The 20433-nt window shown below is 35.9% G+C and overlaps 1 protein-coding gene across 3 annotated transcripts in view; it reads left to right on the forward strand.

Annotated features, from left to right (window-relative positions):
• SPATA6 (spermatogenesis associated 6) overlaps nucleotides 1–20433 on the forward strand; it is a 150530-nt gene that overhangs the window by 83186 nt on the left and 46911 nt on the right. For 2 of the 3 annotated variants that reach the window (XM_007448017.1, XM_007448018.1), the window contains 2 exons: nucleotides 13009–13193; nucleotides 17305–17404. In XM_007448017.1, the coding sequence (XP_007448079.1) occupies nucleotides 13009–13193; nucleotides 17305–17404 (285 nt within the window). The remainder of the gene's footprint in view (nucleotides 1–13008; nucleotides 13194–17304; nucleotides 17405–20433) is intronic. The other variant, XM_007448019.1, reaches the window with a different exon arrangement.

The following is a 20433-nucleotide window of genomic DNA, read 5'->3' on the forward strand; positions in this document are numbered from 1 at the left end:
GTCAATATCATAAAGATATTCTTCTATGTAGGGTAATTAAAAAATTAACAAAATCTCAATAAAAATATCTCGAGGCATTTTTTTTTTAATTTCAGGAACTAGGCAAAAATAGGCAGGAAAACTTTGAAAGCAGAGAGCATTGGAAGGGGCTTAGCCATGCAATGTTAAGACTGATTCATATTTCTAACTTTCACAACTCAGTGTTTGATGACACCATTTATTGGGATAGGAAGCGTGCAAAGGCTAGTTTAAAGTCCACAGAACTCTAAATTCTGCTGCAGATTCCTGGTTATCTTGTTTAGATGCTGGAGAGTGTCTGACTGTTCAGCTCAGAAACAGACCAGAGCTTAAAAATCAACCATATGGCACTTGATGTATTCTGAAGGGGATTTAATTTTAAGAAGTCATTGAGCTTTTGTTTCTAGCAGGTCAGATGGGAATGAAAGCAGACAGAAAGAAGGATAGAGATCTGAGGTAATGGAGGAGCATAGGACAGGAAATAAGAAATAGTGGGATAAAAGCCATTTCTCTCAATGGTATGTGAGGGTATCTAAACAAGACATAGTTTTATATTTTCACATTTTTAAAAATTTACCTTGGCCAGCAAATCTTTTACGGAAGCAATTCGTAGACTCAAAAATATTTTGGAATTTTTGTTAGGCCAGTTAAGAAGTGCAGACCATTGGATGTGTAGGATTTTGCTCCTTTCTATTCTAATGCATCTTTCACATGAACAGTTTTGTTCATATAAAAAAACCGTCCAAAGTGGCCACTGTAATTCTAAAATATGCTTAGTGAAATTATGCTATTTGGAACAATAAGTGTAAAATTTTAAATTATAGTATAAATATATGTAAGATGATGGAAAGTTTGAATCTAACTTGGAGGGGGCATGGGCCTAACCTGAAACACAGGCATAAGAGTCTGTCAGTGTCGGTCAATATGTTCCTTGTACACCTTATGTCTTGGGCCCCAACTTAGTGGTTGGTTTCTTAAATTGGAGACCTGATAAATCTGTAATCCTAGGAAGATGGAAAGTTTGGTAGTGATTTCTCTCAGAGGCGTTTTCTCCCATGGCAAAAAAAAAAAAAAAAAGACGAAACTGAGGAAAGTTTTTATGATATTCTGACAAGTGGCCCAGGGCAAAGTTTCTACTAAAGATTTTTAAATGGTATAATGAGAACATCTGAACCTGTCAATCCTTAGGTCTGGCTCCAGGATAGCTTTCGTAGCTAATGCCTGTTACTTCTCTATGAACTTCCTCTTACAGACTCAGAGCAAAAAGTGACAAAGAGAGAGAGACATATTAGTATTGTTAGTAATAAGATAGATTTCTGCCTGGGTTACAAGTTTTCAAATTTGACCAGATAATGACAAGGGTTCTGCATTCCTACAAGACAAAGTAACTCAGCATTTGGGAGCTTTAACAAAAGGAGAGCAGAGTCCAGCTTCAAGAGGAAGATTCACTTACAGCACCATTGTAGTTAGAGAGACCCCCAGGAAGGGGGCCCAGGTGTCTCAGAGGAAAAAGCCAGGAGGATCTGTTTGGATCTTATTGGACTTCAAGGGTTGTCAACTGCCAACTCACCATAGGACCACCATGATAACTGAATGATCTGTTGATACCAAGCAAACCAGAGCTTATGATTATGCAGTAAGGGAGAGCACCACCTTTACAGTCTTCGTAGTATCTCCAAAAGGTTAACGGTAGATATTTATAGGGTTTTGGGGTCTGGGCTCCAGTAGTTTAAGGTAGGGCTTTTAATGAGGAAATCTAATTAGCAGAGTTTGTGATATAAAAGTCTAGGATTAATGGACACATAGGTTAGAGTCTTAAAGCAAGTCTTCGTAAATAAACAGGTGTTTGATAGGGAAGGGATTTGTCCTATTGAGTGATGTCTTGTCCTGAGAAGAGGACTGTTTGCCCAGATTAAGAATCTGTTGTTTTGATAAGGGAGCTGATTGATGATTGAGCAAACTGCTGTTCAGGCAAATGATTTATGGGACGGTCCTGAAGCAAATAATGAAGCTATTTACTGGTTTATAGCATTATTTTCCTGGCAGGAATTTCCTGGAACTCATGATAAAGTCATGTTGAGGTGGGTGGGCCTCAGTTTTTTGTTCTTTTAGCTAAGCCATGTGAATGTAGGTGGTCTCAGTTCTCACACGTCTTATTAAGGTTATATACACTTTTCCACTAATGTGTTAACACATTGGTAGATTTATTCCGAGAAACCTTATAGTTTTGGTTTCCATTGTAAGTGGTCTTTTATGTAAAATTACATTTTTATGTGTTTTACTGATGTATGGGTCTGCAATACATTTTTGTATATCATTCTTGTCTTAGATATTCTTGAATTTTTTTAATAGAGGAAACCATATCCTCAACAAACAATGAATTTTATTTCTGCCTTTCAAATTATTTATTTGTCTTGACTTACTAGGATTTTCAATACATTGTTAAATAGAAGTGGTGATCAGGATGTGGCAGAGACATTTATTGCTTATTGTCTATTCATGTCCCCTCCCATATTTTCAAGCCCTCTTGCAGGTGTATGGGGCCTAGTTCCAGCCAATGGACTATACATGTAAATTATGTGGATCCCTTCCAGGGTGCAGCATAGAAGAATTGATATGAACTCTCTCTTGTTATAGTGATAATGAGGTCTCATGTTCTAGATGGTACAACTATAAGTTGTTCAGCCTGTCTCATCAGCCCGGGTCCTTGGGCAATTTTGTGAAGTGTGATTCTCTTGCTAACCTATATTACCATAAAGCATAGGGAAAAATGAACCTTTATTATGTTAAGCCACTAATTTTCAAACTTAATTTGCTCTTGCAATGCAGCCTGATATGCTGCAGCATGAACTAATACTGTGTTGTCTTGATCCTGTCTTTGATAAGATCATGTCGAAGGTTTCACACCTATGAATGTTATTTGCAGTAGATTTTTGTTAGATATCCTTTAGCAAGTTAAGGAAGTTCTGTTTGAAATTCCTTGTTTGCAAGGTATGTATATTTTTTAATTACGAGTGGATGTTGGATGTTATTGAATAATTTTTTCAGCATCTATTGAGTTGATAATGATTTTTCTATAGTGAATTAATAGATTTTCTATTGATAACCCATTCTTGTATTCTTTGAATGTACCCAGCTTAATCATGTTGTATTCTTTTTTTGAACATCACTAAATTTAATTTGTTAATATTTTACTTAAGATATTTTGTCATGTATGGTCACTAGTAAGAGTGGTCTCTAATTATCTTTCTTCTACTTTTCTTGAGTGGTTTGATAGCAATGTTATGATCACATCATAAAATTAATTGGGGGATATTTTATTTCTTCCTTGGGAACAGTTTGTCAGTTTGTTCCTTGGCTCTTTTTATTGGGTTGTTAGTAAATCAGATTGTTAGCGCATCTTCTGTGGAACTTTCCTCATAGGCATCCTGTGAGGCCTGGGTTGTGGGAATTTTCCATTTTTTTCTGCTGTGGATCTCTCATAGTTCACTGGTCTGGGACCCCTACCACTTAATGGCTGTTTGACTTTGCTTCAGTTTCCTCTCTTGTAAAGTGTAGGTAATAAAAATACCACATAGGGTCATTGTGAGGATTAAACAAGTTATTTATATAAGTGCATTGAACAGTGGTCTAAGGAGGGAGGAATTTCCCCCTACCCCCTAAAGATGGACACACTTAGGAATTACTTATCATTTTCATTGCATTATTTTGGAATTTCTTCTAAATTTTTCTTCAGTGTAAAGAAAGTACATCTTCCTTAAACCAAACCAGACAGTTGAGCATATGTATTTTTAAATTGATAAGGTAGGAATGGATCATTCCCTTCAGTAGGATTCAAAAGGAATGTTTTCAGCAAAATTGAGAGACTGATCTCAGTTGCCAATATCTGCTCCTCTCCCTTTTGAATCAGAACTGTGCTTTGTTCTTACTATCCTGAAAATAGTACCTCTACTGCACTTCTTTCCTATAGTCTTCATTCTCAGCTACTTCCCAGCAAATTCCATTAGAATTATTTTTATTTATTTCTTAAGTTTTATGTCCCATGACAAAGGAGATACTTTAAAGCATGGTGTGTAGTACCAGGCACTAAATGGGCTTTCAACAAATATTTGTTGGATAAGTGAATTTCCTGGTTCCTGTTTATACTTAGTGGTTCTCTATTCCATTAATTTGACCTTGAAGTTCCTATAAATATAAAATTTTCATGGGTGTAAATATTATTTAACTTATGATCTTATTGTGTAAACAACTTTTTAGGAACTTTATTTCATAAGTATGGTATAACCAAACCATTATGTATCACATATTTGAAAAGTATGTCATTTAATTACATTACATTTATGTAATTACAATGAATTTGGTGTGTGAAATTTTATTTTCTACCCGTAACAATTTCAGATTGGTTTAAAAATATTAGATTTTATCTTGATACATTGCAACATTTGCAATATTGGAATTATTACATTTCTGAGATCTTAGAAATGGCATTTAAAGAACTATTTCTGTAAATGTAAAACAAAAAAAAACTGTTTTTGCTGAAATATGAAGGTTGCTGTAAACAGAGGAAATAAATACTGTTGTCTTTCATAACTCGAGCCCTCTGCTTTGTGTTTGTACTAATTTTGCTACTATTTTCTCTAGCAAACCTGTAAGATAATTTCCCCAGTTTATAGAGAAGGAAATGAAAACTTAGAGTACATGACTTGCTCAGGGTCGCATAACAAGCAGGGATTTGAACCCTGTTCTTTGAACACTCTAAGGCGGGGTTCTTGAGGAGTCATCCAAGAAATGTAACTCTTCTGTTATGAGCCAAAGAGATAACATTCCATTTGGTTTTAGGAAGTGAATAAGTAACCTATGGAAAACTCACAAGAGCTACGAAAATGTTTCTTAAGCTGAGTTTTAAGGTTGAAAATTTGAAGTGGATTCTTATCAAAGACTTACCCCCTTATTATACCTTCCGTTCCCCATTTAGATAAATAATTTTCCAAAACAAATATTTATTCTAATTCCATGGAAGGAATACATCCCAGCTGTGGCCCCACTGCACAATTACTTATTGTATATCTATTTAGTTCTAATTTCCTTCCTCATTGTTTTATCATTACTTGTTTTTTCATGTGTCTCATTCTGGATTGTAATATCTTTGAGGTCTCCTGTTATATTTACCTGTGACTACTGTCACCTACCTTGTTCAGTATTTGAGACATAGAAGATGCTTAATAAATGTCAGACAGTATTGAGTTGCAGCGTTCAAGGTTCTCTACAGTGTGCCCCTCTCCACCTCTGTGATATTCTCTCTGATTACTTTCCTACAGAACTAGCCAAGTGACTGTACTCACTGTTTATCTTTCCTTGTGCCTTTTCCTCTACTTGGAAGGCCCTATCTCCCCCTTTTCTCTACTTATGGCCTTGATTCCAATCCACCTCCTCCATGAGACCTCCACCATTTAGACCATCTATAAATGTCCTTCTGCAGATATTGTCGTTAGGATGTATTTGCCACCTAGCATATCTCACTGTCAGTTTTCTTTGTGTTAATACCCTGTCTCATCTGGTTTGTGATTTCAAATCCCTGTACCTCTCTAGATCTGTGTGTTAGCTAACATGTTGTTCAAGAGATTCTCAGTGAATATTCTGATAAAGAGAAAAAAAGTCAGTTGTAGTCACCTAGAAGAGGCTTTACTTAAAGCGTTGCTGACTAGTTTGTGGAGAAATTTTAGTAAACAAAAAATGAAATGGTCTGCCAGCCAGCATGACTCAAATGGCATTGAAATTAATGAAGAGAAAATAATCTCTCTACTATAAGCCAAGTGACTCATATTTGGATATAATTCTAGAAACAGCATTATAGGACTTTTTTTTTCTTTTCTATCAGTCTCTTAATATATACACTTGTATTTATTGGTCATGGACCTCTTTGATCTTGTTTTTGACATTCACTGTGTTTTTACTTTGTCTCTGTGAACAGCTAATAGAGCACTTTTCAGTTTTTTCTTTTATTCAATCTGGATCACATATTTCTTAGTTATTTGGGACTGTAACTGAATCATTTGAATTACATGCTGTTTGGTTCTGGGATGAAAGCTTGATTCTCTCAGCTGACTGCTGGCTCACCATATGTTGCTGTAATTCTGGAAAACAGTGAAAATTGTGGTAGGGTTGAAGTAAGAAGCCGTGTTGGAGTGGTGTCTTAATAATAAAGGACTTATATTTGTTGTATAACTAATTCACACACCTAGGCATTCTGCAAGATACTTTAAATAAATGACGGAAGATCTATAAGGTAGCTGTTATTAGCCCTGTTTTACATACAAGTGAAATGAGTCTGAGAAAGATTAAAGGTCAAATTGACCTTCTTAAAAGGTCAGATATTTCGTTGATAGTAACTGCTAGGACATAAGCTCATAAAGGCAGGGACTTCGTTGTGTTCACTGTTGTAATCCCAACATTTAACATGGTGACTGGAAGTTAAATATTTGTTAAATAAATTCAGTTCCTCTCTCTCATTCTCCCTTTTTTTTTTGTGGTGTTTTTGTTCTTTTAAGTAATGTTGCTTGTTCATAATATCCCCCGTGATGTATCTCATTAGTTCAGGAAAGTTTTTCTTCTATTTTGTCTTTCAATAATTTTTCTACTCTGAGAATTTTTAACTCTTTCACTATATTTTGGGAAAGTTCAAAACTATGCGCGTTACGTTGTCAATTTGATAAAGCCAGTGCCAATTCTACTTTTTCCTATGTCTAATGCCATTTAAATGATATTATAGAGTTATTAATTTTTTCATTTCTTTCATTTGATCTGACAGGTTCCCTAAATTTTCAATCAATCATCTCAATTTTCTTTTTTTTTTTTCATTGATAGAATTGACATTTCTCGAATTTATTTAAGATTTCAAGACGGCAGAATTCTAAAATTTATGTCGTCCATAAATAGCTTGCTCTGGAGTGAATAAAGAGATGGACCATACTTGGTGTTGTGGAAATCTGAATTATGGATTTTTAGCTTAGGTCTAAGATAATGATGAAATCTGGAATAGCAGAGGTAAGAGCATGGTGGAGATAAAAATTTTAAATTTACTGAGTTTTGGTTACATGTGGAAAATCCAAATAGAGCTGCCTAACAGAGAAATGGGTATTCAGATCTGGATTTCCAGAGATACGTCTTGGAAAGCTAAGTCTTGTCCAGAGATAAGTGTTTCAAAGATTACTGTACACTTGATAATAGAAGCAAAGGAAATCAACCAAAGAGAAGGTACATGAGACAGGGGCAGAAAGTGTGACATTGGAGAACAGCCACTGATTTCAGTGATGAGATGAAGGATGAAGAATGTCCACTGGACCATGAAAAGAGGTGATAAGGAAACAGAGGAGGAGAAATTCAGGAGACAAGACCTAAAAGAGGACTGACCAGTGACAAATGCTGCAGAGGCCAAGTAGTATGAGAACTGGGAGGAAAGGACAGGATTTATAAAATAAGTTGTGGAAGAGTAGGTTTTGATGAAACATTATAAGTACAGGAAAGGTAGAAAAATAGCAGCAATATGTTTAGTCTGCACCTTCAATGAGTTTTTTTAATGTACAAAAGAAGAGAGAGGAAAATGGGAGAGATCAGGCATGAATTGCATTAAAAGTTGGGAGCCAGTTGAACTGAAGAAGCTGGAAATACAGATAGCATCATGCTAATAATGAATGGAGGGAAGTTCAAAGGATGTGAAAAAGAGTGGGGATAAAGCACAGATGGAGGTAGGTGTTATTCTTGGATCGAAGAAACTTCTGAGATTAGATAGGAGGGAGCATACATCTGTGGACTCAGTAGATTCACAGGAGAGCAGAGGTAGCATGTTAGAAACATCTGTGTGAGAGTGTGTCAGAGGATTTAAAGAACATTATGGGAAGGATGTATTAATTCCAGTGAGGATGCTGGCATTAGAGAATGTCAAAGTAATTTGAGTGTCCATATCATACTGACAATAATAAATTCATAATAAAACTAACCAATCTATATGGTTAATTTAATTTTTTTTTCTAGAAGCATTTAGTGTCTTGGGTACATTGGCATAATATTTGCAGGGAATATATGCCAGAGAAGAGATAAGAAAGCTGGGTCAATACAAAAGAGGGTTTGAAGTCTACCCTAATCAGGATCTAGGATGGTTAGGTTTACCAGATAACTGCCATATCTCTGGGGCCTCTAGTGAAAACGCAGCCATGTGTCACCATGTTTTGAGTTACGTCAACACTATCATCCAGACACCATTGGGTCAGGAATAGGAACCCAAAGGCAACCAACAAAGGATGGGGCTATGAGATGTGCCTGGTATGAAAAGTCTGCCCAAGGGTGATGTTTTTGTGTGTTACAACACAACTAATCCACTTTCTCTGTGATATGTACATGCTATAGTAGGGATGTGCATTATAAAACAATACCTGAACTAAGGGATAAAATCATAAGATAAAAATGTAACAAAAAGAACATTGGTGGATTGGAAGCATAAAGAAAATAAATGTAAGAAAAAGGGCAAGTTAAATTTTAAAATTTTACCTAGCATAGCTTAATTCTAATTTTTTTTTAAATGGCAGTTGTTGTTTTTTTTTTAAGAGCAGTTTTATATTTACATAAAAAGCACAAAGATAGTACAGAGAGTTCTCATATACTCCATACCCAGTTTCTCATATTATTATCATCTTATTTAGTATGGTACATTTGCTATAATTAATGGATCAATATAGATATATTATTATTAACTAAAGTCCTTAATTTACTCAGATTTCCTTGGTATTTACCTAATTTTTTTTAGCATCTTTATTGGAGTATAATTGCTTTACAATGGTGTGTTAGTTTCTGCTTTATAACAAAGTGAATCAGTTATACATATGCATATATCCCCATATCTCTTCCCTCTTGCACCTCCCTACCTCCCACCCTCCCTATCCCACCCCTCTAGGTGGTCACAAAGCACCGAGCTGATCTCCCTGTGCTATGCAGCTGCTTCCCACTAGCTATCTATTTTACGTTTCGTAGTGTATATATGTCCATGCCGCTCTCTCACTTTGTCCCAGCTTACCCTCCCCCATCCCCATATCCTCAAGTCCATTCTCTAGTAGGTCTGCGTCTTTATTCCCGTCTTGCCCCTAGATTCTTCATGACCATTTCTTTTTGTTTCTGTTTTTTAGATTCCATACATATGTGTTAGCATATGGTATTTGTTTTTCTCTTTCTGACTTACTTCACTCTGTATGACAGACTCTAGGTCCATCCACCTCACTACAAATAACTCAATTTCGTTTCTTTTTATGGCTGAGTAATATTCCATTGTATATATGTGCCACATCTTCTTCATCCATTCATCAGATGGACACTTAGGTTGCTTCCATGTCCTGGCTATTGTAAATAGAGCTGCAATGAACATTGTGGTACATGACTTTTTGAATTATGGCTTTCTCAGGGTATATGCCCAGTAGTGGGTCATATGGTAGTTCTATTTTTAGCTTTTTAAGGAACCTCCATTCTGTTCTCCATAGTGGCTGTATCAATTTATATTCCCACCAACAGTACAAGAGGGTTCCCTTTTCCCCACACCCTCCCCAGCATTTATTGTTTGTAGATTTTTTGATGATGGCCATTGTGACCAGTGTGAGATGATATCTTATTGTAGTTTTGATTTGCATTTCTCTAATGATTAATGATGTTGAGCATCCTTTCATGTGTTAGTTGGCAATCTGTATATCTTCTTTGGAAAAATGTCTATTTAGGTTTTCTGCCCATTTTTGGATTGGGTTGTTTCTTTTTTTGATATTGAGCTGCATGAGCTGCTTGTAAATTTTGGAGATTAATCCTTTATCAGTTGCTTCATTTGCAAATATTTTTTCCCATTCTGAGGGTTGTCTTTTTGTCTTGTTTATGGTTTCCTTTGCTGTGCAAAAGCTTTTAAGTTTCATTAGGTCCCATTTGTTTATTTTTGTTTTTATTTCCATTTCTCTAGGAGGTGGGTCAAAAAGGATCTTGCTGTGATTTATGTCATAGAGTGTTCTGCCTATGTTTTCCTCTAAGAGTTTGATAGTTTCTGGCCTTACATTTAGGTCTTTAATCCATTTTGAGCTTATTTTTGTGTATGGTGTTAGGGAGTGATCTAATCTCATACTTTTACATGTACCTGTCCAGTTTTCCCAGCACCACTTATTGAAGAGGCTGTCCTTTCTCCACTGTACGTTCCTGCCACCTTTATCAAAGATAAGGTGACCATATGTGCATGGGTTTATCTCTGGGCTTTCTATCCTATTCCATTGATCTATCTTTCTGTTTTCCCCTGCATCGGCAGGCGGACTCTCAACCACTGTGCCACCAGGGAAGCCCGAAAGCTGCTTTTTTTTTTTAATTATTTTTATTTATTTTTGGCTGTGTTGGGTCTTTGTTGCTGTGCACAGGCTTTCTCTAGTTGCGGCAAGCGGGGGCTACTCTTCGCTGTGGTGCGTGGGCTTCTCATTGCGGTGGCTTCTCTTGTTGCAGAGCATGGGCTCTAGGTGCATGGGCTTCGGTAATTGTGGCACACGGGCTCAGTATTTGTGGCTCACATGCTCAGTAGTTGTGGCACATGGGCTTAGTTGCTCTGCGGCATGTGGGATCTTCCCGGACCGGGGCACGAACCCGTGTCCCCTGCATTGGCAGGCGGACTCTTAACCACTGTGCCACCAGGGAAGCCCCCACCAAAGCTACTCTTATTAATATTATTTATGACCCCCCTGCTGCTAAAATCCAGAAGTTCATTCCTAGCCTTTTCTGCCTTGACCTGTCAGCAGTACTTGACCGAGCTAGTTACTCCTCCTCCTTGAAATACATTATTTAATTGACTTCCAGAATAACACATTCTCCTTTTTCTTCCACTTCTTCCCTGTCCATTCCTCAGTTTGTTTCCTTCTCATCTTCCCAGCCTCTAAACAGTGGAATCTTCCCAGGGCTCAGTTTTCAGGTGTTTCCTATTTATGCTCACTTCCTTGGTTATATCACCTAGTGCCATACTTTTAAATGCCATTTAGACTCTGGAAATTACCAGCTTGTACATTTATCCTGGACTCTTCTCCTGAACCTCTGCTCTAATAGTTTGGATGATTAATAGATGTGTGAAGCTCAACATGTCCAAAACCAGACTCCTAATATCTTACTCTTCTGCCTGTCCATTTGGAAGGGTAAAGCTAATTCATACAAACTCAGCTCTTGCAGTTGATTTCACCAGAAGACTTTGATGTCATCATTGATAGTCTGTGCAAATCCTGTTGGCTGTATCTTTCATATGACTTCTGAATCTGATCACTTTTTGCCTCCACTGCTATCACTCAGAATCAAGCCAGCATTCTTTCCATACTTTGTTGTAATAGTTTCTTAACTGATTTCCTTGCCTCTGCCCTTGGGCCCACTATAGACTGTTCTCGACACAGTAGCCGAGGAGATCTTATTTACAAAAAAATAAAAAGAGCTTATTTTTCCTGTTTAGAATAGAAGGCTAAATCCTTAAAATTTACCTTATTTACTTTATTTCCTACTATTCTGTCTAGCCCTGTTGGCTTCCTTGCTATTTCTAACTATCAGGCATGCACCCTACCCCATCCACAGGATCTTTGTGTTTATTTTTCTCTCTTTCTGGAATGTTCTTCTCACAAATGTCCCCCTGACTTAGGTCGTATGGTCTTCACTAGGGTCTTCAGGCCTTTACTCCCTAGATCTTTACTAGGACAGTCTTTGTGAGGTCCCAATTGACTACTGTATTTAAGATTACAGCTCATGCCCTACATACCCCTGCCACTCCACCCAGCAGCACTTCTTATCTCCTTTATTTTCTTCCCATGGTATTTACCATCCTTCGATATACTGTATATTTTACCTATTTATTTTGGGCGGGCAGGTGTGTGTGTGTGTGTGTGTGTGTGTGTGTGTGTGTGTGTGTGTGTGTGTGTGTGTGTGTGTGTGTGTGTGTGTGTGTTTTAACATCTTTATTGGAGTATAATTGCTTTACAATGGTGTGTTAGTTTCTGCTTTATAACAAAGTGAATCAGCTATACATATACATATATCCCCATATCTCCTCCCTCTTGCATCTCCCTCCCACCCTCCCTATCCCACCCCTCTCTGTGGTCACAAAGCACTGAGCTGATCTCCCTGTGCTATGCGGCTGCTTCCCACTAGCTATCTATTTTACATTTGGTAGTATTTATAAGTCCATGCCACTCTCTCACTTCATCCCAGCTTAACCTTCCCCCTCCCTGTGTCCTCAATTGAGTCCATTCTCTACTTCTGCGTCTTTATTCCTGTCCTGCCCCTAGGTTCTTCAGAACCATGTTTTTTGTTTTGTTTTTTTTTTTTGGTTTTTTTTTTTTTTTAGATTCCATATATATGTGTTAGCATACGGTATTTGTTTTTCTTTCTGACTTACTTCACTCTGTATGACAGACTCCAGGTGTGTGTTTTTAAATCTCTCTCTCCTTACTAGAATGTAAATTTTACTAGAATATAAGTTCTACAAGGGTAGGAATTTATTCATTTATCTACCCTGATTTATTATGAAGCAATGAATGAGTATGAGGACTAGAATTCTGTTTTGTTTGGCCTCATAGATAAACTAGACTATCATTAGTTCATGTGTATTGGTCCTTTGTTTTATATATACATCCCTACCTTTACCCTATTTCTACTCAAAAGCCATTGGAATTGATAAAGTTCTGTAGATTTTGGACATGTGGAATGAATAATCATATGTATTTAATGTCTAGTCATACAGTGGTAGTAATGACTGCTACATTCTGAAATTTACCTTCAAATATAGCTGTGGCATTATATTTGATTTTTCTACTTTTACAAAGGGTATGTGTGTGTGTGTAATGTCACTGTATATATATCCTGTGTGTGTGTGTGTGTGTGTGTGTGTGTGTGTGTATATATATATATATATATATACACACATATATATATGTATATATATAAAAAATTTTTAAACAGGTCATCAGAACACCTCATGGGAGAGACTTCGATGCCTCTTTGGAAAGATGTGATGACTATTTGAGTTCAAGGTCACGTAGCAAGCCCCAGCATTCATCCAGGACCTTACTCGTTCATTCAGCACGCTCTACAATGCCGAAGCATTCTCCAAGCCCTGTGTTAAATCGTGCTTCTCTCAGGGAAAGGTAATGCTTGGTCTCTATTTCTGTACTAAATTTTTGAATAATCATCATTAGAAAAGAGCAGGCAGGGCTTCCCTGGTGGCGCAGTGGTTGAGAGTCCGCCTGCCGATGCAGGGGACACGGGTTCGTGCCCTGGTCCAGGAAGATCCCACATGCCTCGGAGCGGCTGGGCCCGTGAGCCATGGCCACTGAGCCTGCGCGTCCGGAGCCTGTGCTCTGCAACGGGAGAGGCCACAACAGTGAGAGGCCTGTGTGCCGCCAAAAAAAAAAAATAGAAAAGAGCAGGCAGTAATTATGTATGTGATGTGATTGTTTGTAACGGGATAATCTGATTTTAAGAGACTTACTTTAAATTGTTTTTGTTTAGAACATATTGCATATTATACAATGCTAGATACTCCTCCCCAGCCCAGTTCTCTCAAAGTGAGTTTATTAACTATTAGTGAGTTTATTAATTAGGGTCACTTTAACCCTAATTAAATTTTGTAGTTCCCAAGTGAAAAATAGAGTATATGATAGTTTGTTTTTAGTAGATTCATAGAGATTTAATATTATAGTCATGGCTTATGTATAAAAATAGCATAGGTTATATTTTCCTTTTAGTGATAATGATGATACTATATATTATTGGTACATGGCGCCTATTTTCCTCAAATTACCTACCCCCAACTTGCCAAGAGAATCTTAATCGTCTTTCTATCTTAACCTTATGTAAAGATTCTAGTTCTCCCTCTAAAAATGCTTTGGCAAACAAAGTTAGACACTTGTTATAATTTGAATGTGAAAGAAATAATTCCTCTTCATCTGTTTTTGTTGTTGTTGAATCCAAATTGGGAACTCCTTGCCTCCCTCATGGTAACATAGAAAACAAGAGTTGTCATAAATTAAAAAACAAAACGAAAAACCCAACCCTGGGTATTTAAGAAATTTTATAGAAATTTGAAAACCTAAGAGATATGCCGTCAACACATAGAAGTAAAACCTATCTTTTCAAATGGTATCAAAAAGCTAAAGTACCACACCAAATTCCTGCAGCATACTTAGGGCTATCAGGCATAAATAAGAAAGTTTAAATTAGCTGTAGAGAGTCTATCAAAAGTTCATCTCAAAACTGATGATTCAAACAAGAGTATATCAGTTTGGAAACTGTATTAAAACATCTCTGTCTTGAACAGATAGATTTATCTGTTTCCTCATTATGTCTTGAACAGATAGATTTATCTGTTTCCTCATTACCTCATCATATATGAAGGTATGCTAGAGACCCTCATCCTGAGACAGGGAATTTTGATGAATGTTGCTTCAAGTGTATTAGAATTATGCCTATGGAGATCAAGTTCAGGTAGATAGGTAGGTAGGTAGGTCGGTAGATACATAGATAGATACATAGATAGATAGATACATAGATACATAGATAGATACATCTGTATATTTACATAGGGAGATATATGTCTGTGTATCTATAGGCTTTAAAAGTTCAAGAGAAGCTCTTGAAGAGAGGTTTTTCTACTGAAGTCTGGTAACTTGCATCTCAGTTTTCAGGGACTTTCTTTGATTTCCATGTCTGCTCAGATGTTCAGATATTCAGTTATTCAGTTGGTGTACACTCTTTTTCCCTACTTTTAGAATTAAGCACTTGTGGTTTTCTCTTTTTTTTTTTTTTTTTTTTTTTTGTGGTATGTGGGCCTCTCACTGTTGTGACCTCTCCCGTTGTGGAGCACAGGCTCCAGACACGCAGGCTCAGCGGCCATGGCTCACAGGCCCAGCCGCTCCGCGGCATGTGGGATCCTCCCAGACCGGGGCACAAACCCGTGTCCCCTGCATCGGCAGGCGGACTCTCAACCACTGCGCCACCAGGGAAGCCCTTGTGGTTTTCTTGATTAGGTTCTTTGCCATATCTGTAGGTTTTCAAGAATTTTTTTTACCTGTATCTCCTTGGATATGTTTTTATAAATATTGATTTATTTTTCTACCTTTTTGCATATTTTGCAGAACTCTCCAGTTGTCTACTACTATAGTAAAATATCAGTTTTAGTCTTGTGTTATTTTATCTTTGTATATAATTGTCCCAGCTTTTGAAGCCAGGTTGATAAATTCTTCACTGAGGCTATTTTCAAAAATTCTTTATTGAGGGTAGCTAAAGTCAACTGTCCCTTTTTCATATTTCAATGCAGGGGATGGTTTAGAGTAGGTAACAGCATTTACACATTTATTTTGATGTTGGATAGTAGATATAGATAAATAAGTTCTTTGCCAGAAGGATATCAGTGATTCAAATATTAAACATTACATATTTTACTTATGACTTGAGGAAATTTGAGGTACTTTAAAATAAAAGAATATAATGGCAATTTAGTTTGAATACATCTAAATAAGTTAATAAAATTTTATTGGGGTACTTTCCAGGGTAAATAAACTTTTTTACTTTCACTAACGTAGAACACCTCTGCTTTGAGTGTATTTGCTAAAAAAGATCTAGATCTAGTCTATAGAAGAAAGTAAAATATGTCAAACAATATGTCTTTAAGACATTACTAGGAACAAAAACATTTTGTTCTTTTTAGCACACTCGGTACCATATCTTTAAATATAAGACATTCTCTGATCTGACTTTTAGGTCACCGAGAAATATACTATGTTTATACAATCCATTGGAATCAATAAACAATTTAAACTGATGTAAATGTAGATTTTATGTCCCAGGCAAAATTGGGAATATGACAGAACATACAGCTCTGGTTTATCTGGGTAAATCTTCATTAAAGTTAAATAAGTTTTCCTCTAAGATTGCTGTAAAAAGCTGACTCCTTAACCATGTATATGAATAAACAAACAGACTTTTGAAAACTTAACCAGTGATTCTAAGCAAATGAATTTATTTATAGTGAAAGTCCTTTTTGCTTTAAGCCTATTTAAAGAATATCTCCAATAGGGTTAGCACACCATACAAGGGTTTCAATTTTGATTATAAGTGTTACATTTCAGAAGCAGTTTTCTCCTTAAAGTATAAATATTAATATTATGACTTATAATTTATATTAGCTTGTAGAGTTATTACTAAAATCAGACTAAGAAATAATAGAAAATCTAATTTAAAAGGAGCTGATATTCTTTTTAATCATGCTAAAGGTTTTGCTTTTTGTAAATGGAGTTAGATTGCTAGGTAATCATTTCTTATACCACAGCACAGACTAGTGGATCCTCTCATAGTATCATTGAAGAGATCCTCTTGGAGCTGGATATTTGGGTCTCTGATTTTCAAGATGTGTTACATATGTAGCAAATAGCAAGGTCTGCCGATATATTTCCATAAATGCAGCAACACTTCCTATTACAAATGCAGATTAAAATTTATATATAGTTCATCATCCATTACTGATTGCATTCTTTAAAACAGATTATGTAAATCATTTATCCTGCTTAACAGTTTATACTTTGTGTAAACACATACAATTATAACTTTGTAAGAACAAACTGGGAGCTAGAAAGTTTTAAGCAACCTATTAACATTTTAGTACTCATTCCTTTATAAAGGAATTATCAAGAATATGTCATGTAGATGCATTATAATCAGATGGATGTGGAAATTTTCATTATTACTTGTATAAAACAAATAAAGTAGCTTAATTATACAAGTGCCAGTTTTGAGTTTGGGAAGAGGGCATGAGAAAGAGGAATAGTTGCTTTCCTTCTTCTTTGACATGTTTAATTTCAAGACTGGAAAATAAGAACTAATTTTAAAGGCACTATAGGTGGAGTTATTGCTCTAATATAAAAATTTATATCTTTATTTAAAGATAAACCTCTAAAGAATTATGTATGGAAATTGTTAAAATGGTCAGATATATAGATATGCTCTCCCCAAATCATGTCAAACTTTATTATTAAGACTGTTAATGGAACATATTGTGAGGACTTAATACTGCAGTTGAGAATTGGTACCTGATTTTATATCTGCCTCTCGTCCTCGGTCAAAGAAAGAAAATATGTTATTTTAATCTTTTTATGTTATCACATAGAGATAAGAAAAAATAACTTTCTGTGTCTGGCATTTGGAAAGATTTACTTTTCTCTCCCTCTGGCTACAAGTCACCTTTGTTTTTTATGCCTACAGATTCCATTCTGATTGGTGTTCACCTTCAAACTGCGATGAGATCCATGACCGGGTAAAGAATGTCTTGAAATCACATCAGGCTCATCAGAGACATTTATATGTTAGTTTCTAAATTTTTCTTTTGAAGGCTTTTTATAATTAGGCATGAAAACCACCCAAGATGCTTAAAGCTCACAAAGTTTAATCACTGGGAAGGAATAGAAAAGATACAACCTCCATTTAATGGAAGTCAGTGGTTTTGCTAAAGGCAATGTATCTAACTTCCTGCTTGACCTGAGTCATTATGCAAAATGTTTGACACAGATCATGTGAACTATAAAAAATGTTAGTGATAACTATCTCATAAAGAGTCAGTAAGTAGTGACTTTATGATAATTTTTTCACAGCCTTCAAAATATGGGAACCCTTGTTTTGTGGCCCAGAATAAAGCAATTCCATTTCCTGCAAACAGATTTGATTAAATGGTAGAACGAGAGATGGGATGAGACACATGTATTTTGGAGAAGTTTCCCAGCTGATTTTTATGTTAATTAAAACTTAAAAGAGGAAAAGAAGAGGTCAGGTTTATCAGGTTTAATATTAGAGAAGATCAGTATGAGAATACTTTCTGACATAAGGCAAATAAACATATATATGAACAACAGCTGGGAGATAATTACAGTATATTATTCTTTTTGTGTTTGATTTCTTGTTTCAGTCATTAATTTAAAAACAATTGTTTATCATGAGTCATGTTGGACACCAAGCTTAGTCCTGGGATATAACTGGATTATGTGACATTGACATCAGTTTGTACTGTTGAAAGTTTCTGTATGCATATTGATTTTAAATTAAATTTGTTTTCAAAGTGTAATATAGATAGTCCCAGTGACTGTCACTCCCAGTGTTAACATTATCCTAACTTCTAATAGCAAGATTAGTATTGTATATTTTTGATCTTTATACAAATGACATCCAACCATGTTTTTTCCCTTCTTTTCTTAGTTACTTCATTTTGTTTTTTCAATTCAGACATTTTTGCAATACAGACATCTTGTTATATAGCTCTGCACTCTTGCTGCTGCATGGTATTTCATTGCGTGAAAATACTGCCATTGATTTATGCGTTCCTCTATTTATGGACATGTGGGTTGTTTCTGGTTTGAGCTATTTTAGAACTGCTATGAACAGCTTATTAATCCTTGGGTAACCTTGTATACATTTTATTTGGGTATGTCCCTACCAGTGGAATTGCTCGTAGAGTGTGTAAACATTAAGCTTTACTAGATACCACCAAAGACTTTTCCAAGTGATTTTAACAGTTTACACTCCCACCACCAGCCTGTGTGAATTCAGTTTGTCCTCGCTGCTACTGATAGGTTGTGTGTGTGTGTATTTCAATTTTGGCATTTTGATAGTGAGAAATGGTTTTATAACATAATGGTTTTAATTTGCTATTTCTTGATGACTAGTACATATGTTTATTGGCTATTTGGATATCCTCTTTTGTGAGTACTTGTTCAAGTTATTTGCCTATTTTTGTACTGAGTTGTCTCTTTTTTTGTTTTGTTAAAGTTCCATATTGATTTGTGATATGTCAGGTATATGTTTTGCAATTTTCTTTTTCCACTCTGTGCCTTGCCTTTTCATTCTCTTAATGGTATCTTTTGATGAAAAGTTTTTACATACAATGAATCAAATTTATCTTTTTTTATTAGCATTTTTACAATTTTTGTCTTGTCAACAGAAATAATAAATTCAAAATAGGAATAGAGAAGAGTTTTATTAGAGCCAGACTGAGGACTATAGCTGAGGACACTTGAATTGTGAAGTAGAAGTACTTGAATTGTGTTCTGCCAGACAACAAAGTGGAGGAGGCTTATATCAGCAAAAACCGCAGAGTTACATTTAGGTAGATGAGTTAAGTAAGGATTGGTTAGGGTCCGAAATGGCTGTATAGTCACAGGGGGAGACCTTGAGACCTTAAGGTTGCAGCTGGCTGCAGCTGCAGATGTTGTTTTGAGAACTGCTGGTGGTATCCTTGAGTTTGATACAGTTCAGAAAATTTCAAGGTCTTAGTGATGCAGGAACGTGTCTGAAACCACATCCACAGTGACCAACTGGCTCCATTTTGGATGCCTGAACTGCAGTTTCATATCTTGTCAGAACAAAGAACAAACATCAGACATGACAGGGGTACAGTCCTTCAAAGTTTCCAAAGAGACTGATTAGCACATACACAGCGAGTCAGCATGACCCCAGTGTCTGAGAAGGGAACCGCATCTTCGAAGGACTACTAGCATTAGTGTCATAGAAAGGGCCCACATTTATCCCTATCTTCCAAGTGGACATTCTAAACAGTCTGGTAAGTGCAAAGTCCTTTTTTGTTGTTTGTTGTTGTTGTTGTTTTTAGTTAAAGCAATTGTACAATGTACATTTGACAGACCATAAGACTGCTGGCTCTAGTTAGCATAAAGTTCAAGTCAAATGATGTACAAGCCAGAATGATTCCCCATACCTCAATATGTGAAAATTTCTTCCATCAGTCTAGTTCAAGATTCTATCATATGTTTTCTTCTAAAGGCTTTTTGTTGGAATTAATTTTTTCTGTATAGTGGTAGGTAGGTGTCAAATTTCATGAAAGTTTCAAGTTTTATGATTGTGAATATGTCTGTTTTTCTTTCTAGTTCTGTTAATTTTATTTTATGTATTTTGAAGCCAAATTGTTAGTTGGATACAGATTTCAGACTATGATACAAACCTCTTATGTAAAGGTTCCCTTTTTGTTTCTAGTAATATTTCTTGTTTCACAGTATGTTTTGTCTACTAGTTGTATAGTTATAGCAGCTTTCTTTTCCCTAGTATATGCATGGTGTATATTTTTCCATCCTTTGCTTTTTATCAATATATTTAAAGTGCGTATCTTGTGAATAGCACATGAGAGTTCTTTCCAATAATGAAAATCTAGAATTTTTATGTAGATTGATGCAGCTTTTATTTGGATAGTAACTTTTTAATTATCCATTTCCTTTTTATTAACTCATGATTCATTTTTTTACTATTCTGTTATTCATTTCCCTAGAGATTTCAACTTGCGTATATAACAAATTATTTCTTTGTTGACCTCCCCAGTAATGTTGGGACCTAAAA

Source organism: Lipotes vexillifer, unplaced genomic scaffold (genome assembly GCF_000442215.2).
Source record: "Lipotes vexillifer unplaced genomic scaffold, Lipotes_vexillifer_v1.1 scaffold1375, whole genome shotgun sequence".
NCBI lineage: Eukaryota > Metazoa > Chordata > Mammalia > Artiodactyla > Lipotidae > Lipotes > Lipotes vexillifer.